The 2606-nt window shown below is 44.3% G+C and overlaps 1 protein-coding gene across 1 annotated transcript in view; it reads left to right on the top strand.

Annotated features, from left to right (window-relative positions):
• Positions 1 to 1074: 1074 nt before the first annotated feature.
• Positions 1075 to 2606, top strand: part of LOC123977895 (sphingosine-1-phosphate phosphatase 1-like) — a 5433-nt gene continuing 3901 nt past the window's right edge. The window contains exon 1 of the mRNA XM_046060938.1: positions 1075 to 2054. Within this exon, the coding sequence (XP_045916894.1) occupies positions 1392 to 2054 (663 nt within the window). The 5' untranslated portion in view covers positions 1075 to 1391. The remainder of the gene's footprint in view (positions 2055 to 2606) is intronic.

The raw sequence follows: 2606 nt of genomic DNA, 5'->3' as shown, positions 1-2606 counted from the left end.
AGGCGACAACCTCGGAACCTGAATGATTTGGAGGCTGTCTGCAGGGAGGAGTGGGCCAACATCCCTGCCGAAATGTGCACAAACCTTGTCACCAACTATAAAAACCGTTTGACATCTGTGCTGGCCAATAATGGCTTTTCTACAAAATATTAACATGCTGTTTGTCCAGGGGGTCAAATACTTGTTTTTCCTCATCAGATGGTTATCAATTTTAATAAATTCATATGATGTGATTTTCTGGAATTTTCTTTGGGATTCTGTCTTTCACTGTTAGACTGTACATATGATTAAAATTATAGATCGTTGCATTCTTTGTAAGTGGGCAAACCTGCAAAATCAGCAAGGGGTCAAATACTTATTTCCCCCTGTGTGTGTGTGTGTGTGTGTGTGTGTATGTATATGTGTATATATATAAAATCACATCCACCTTTGACAGTAAATAATAATATTTACTCCAGCGTCCTTTGCACTCTGCTCATTGCACCATTGTCTCGTTCTGTCTACATTGTTGTTGTTTTGGTTTATGGTGTGTATGTATGCGTTCTGTTTACTGTAGTCTGTGTCTGTGTGATTCTTGATTGTATGAGCACATCGTCAAATTCCCCGTATGTTTACACATACCTGGCAAATTAAGATTCTGATTCTGTTTTACATTCTAGTATTTGTCATTTATAATGTTATAAATAAAATATAGCACCTGAATACTTCATCCACCACTGGTCATCTAACTGTAGATACTTTTGAGGCAACATTGACATTTGTAAGACGTGTAATTTGTGTTTTTAACTCCACAAGGGGTGGTACACTGACCAACATTTTTTATTTTTTAACGACCTCCATTAAGTCAAACGAAGAAGAAAACGAAAGGGTACACAGAAAGCTGTTGTACAAAATCTGAAAAATATAGGGATATGCGATAGGATTTAGGTTTTTTTCTTCGTTTTTGTGTTGTTTTGTTTTGTTTTGTTTTTATTATTTTGATGATATAAAGTCGTCCCAACGAACATAGTTCATGCTACACACTCCGGAACAGTAGGTGGCGGTGTGCACCTTTAAAAGTCATGGTTTCGATCTACCATAATACAAAAAGAAGAAGAAAACAAACCGAAGAAGAAGAAGTAGTAGTAGTGGAAACAAGACTAACGGCCTGACGCAGTTTGAGGCAGTGAGGCTGCATCGTGAAGTAATGGTTAACTGTCACGGACTTTAGATGCCGCCGTCCAAAACCTCCACGCCGGTGAACAAGGTCTGTGTTTTGAGTGCGACCACCCGGTAGTGAAGTGTGACCGCTCCGTGCTTTTAGCTGAACCGTTATTCTGTCTGTTAAGAGACAGCAACGGCCGCCGAGCCGTTTGTTAACGTTAAAGTAGCGTTAACGGTTATTTTGAGTCATGGCGATCGACTTTGTAAAGACTTTTGTGCATATGTGCAATTATCTCCAAGACCCCTGTCATGTAGCGAGGTTTCAACAATTCTGCGGCGTTAAGGGGACATTTCCGGTTAAACCGACAAATCCTGACAGTGGACAGCCGCAGTCGGACTGTCCCGGGCTGAGAAAGAGGGTCCAACAGGAGGTTAGTGTTGAGAATGGAGCAACCGGTGATTCGACCGCACAGCTTAACGGGATGCAGGGTGACAGCACCGCCGGGCTTGATGGGACACCGGCAGCAGAGACCATCAGGGCGAAACCCCTCCGGAAAAACTCCCTGACCGGAGACGTGGGTCAAGAGTTCCTGATCCACAACAAGTTTCTGTTCTACCTGTTCACGTTTGGGACCGAGCTGGGCAACGAGATGTTCTTCATCATCTTCTTCCCCTTCCTCTTCTGGAACATCGACGCCCTGGTCAGCCGGAGACTCATCGTGGTCTGGGCCTGGAACCTCTTCGTGGGGCAGTCCACCAAGGATTTGGTCCGCTGGTCCCGGCCGGCCTCCCCACCTGTGGTGAAGGTGGAGGTCTTCTACAACTCCGAGTACAGCATGCCGTCCACACACGCCATGACAGGGACGGCCATACCCTTCTGTGTCTTCATGCTGACCTATGGGCGGTGGCAGGTGAGCACCTTTTTTTTTAAACGCACACCTCAAAGTGTCAAATTCAGGTGGGAACAGTGTCGCAAGGAGATGTTGCAGTCAGAAGAATTGCATGTGCAGATATACAACTAGAGTGCAGAAATAAACATGCCAAGTCTGGATTATCAACAGAGCAAAGGGGTCAATTGCCTCAGTGCAAATCCTCAGGGACCACTTTTAATTACTTTGTTGTAATTTGATAAATTGGAAATTGACAGGTAATGAATGGCTTTATAATTAAAAAGGTTAGTTCATGGTCGATCAACAGAATCTTAATTTAAAAGTCACTCAATCCTAAAATGATCAGTTACTCGTTCAACTAATGTTTTAAGCACAAATGTCCAGAAATGAAGTTGACCTGTTAACCTAGGTTCTGGAGTGGGGCCACGCCTCAGCCACACCTCCAATAACCTGTCAAGGCTACATATAGCGCTCCTCTCAGCCTGCCCCGCTTGTTTCAGGTTGCTTGACGCAAGTCCGACAACGATCTACGCTCAACAGCACACGCTTAACCGCACGCTTGGTTCACCCCAC

The sequence above is a fragment of the Micropterus dolomieu genome, linkage group LG10 (assembly GCF_021292245.1).
Source record: "Micropterus dolomieu isolate WLL.071019.BEF.003 ecotype Adirondacks linkage group LG10, ASM2129224v1, whole genome shotgun sequence".
Lineage (NCBI taxonomy): Eukaryota > Metazoa > Chordata > Actinopteri > Centrarchiformes > Centrarchidae > Micropterus > Micropterus dolomieu.
The sequence above is the reverse complement of the archived record's forward strand: the minus strand, read 5'-3'. Positions and strand labels throughout refer to the sequence as shown.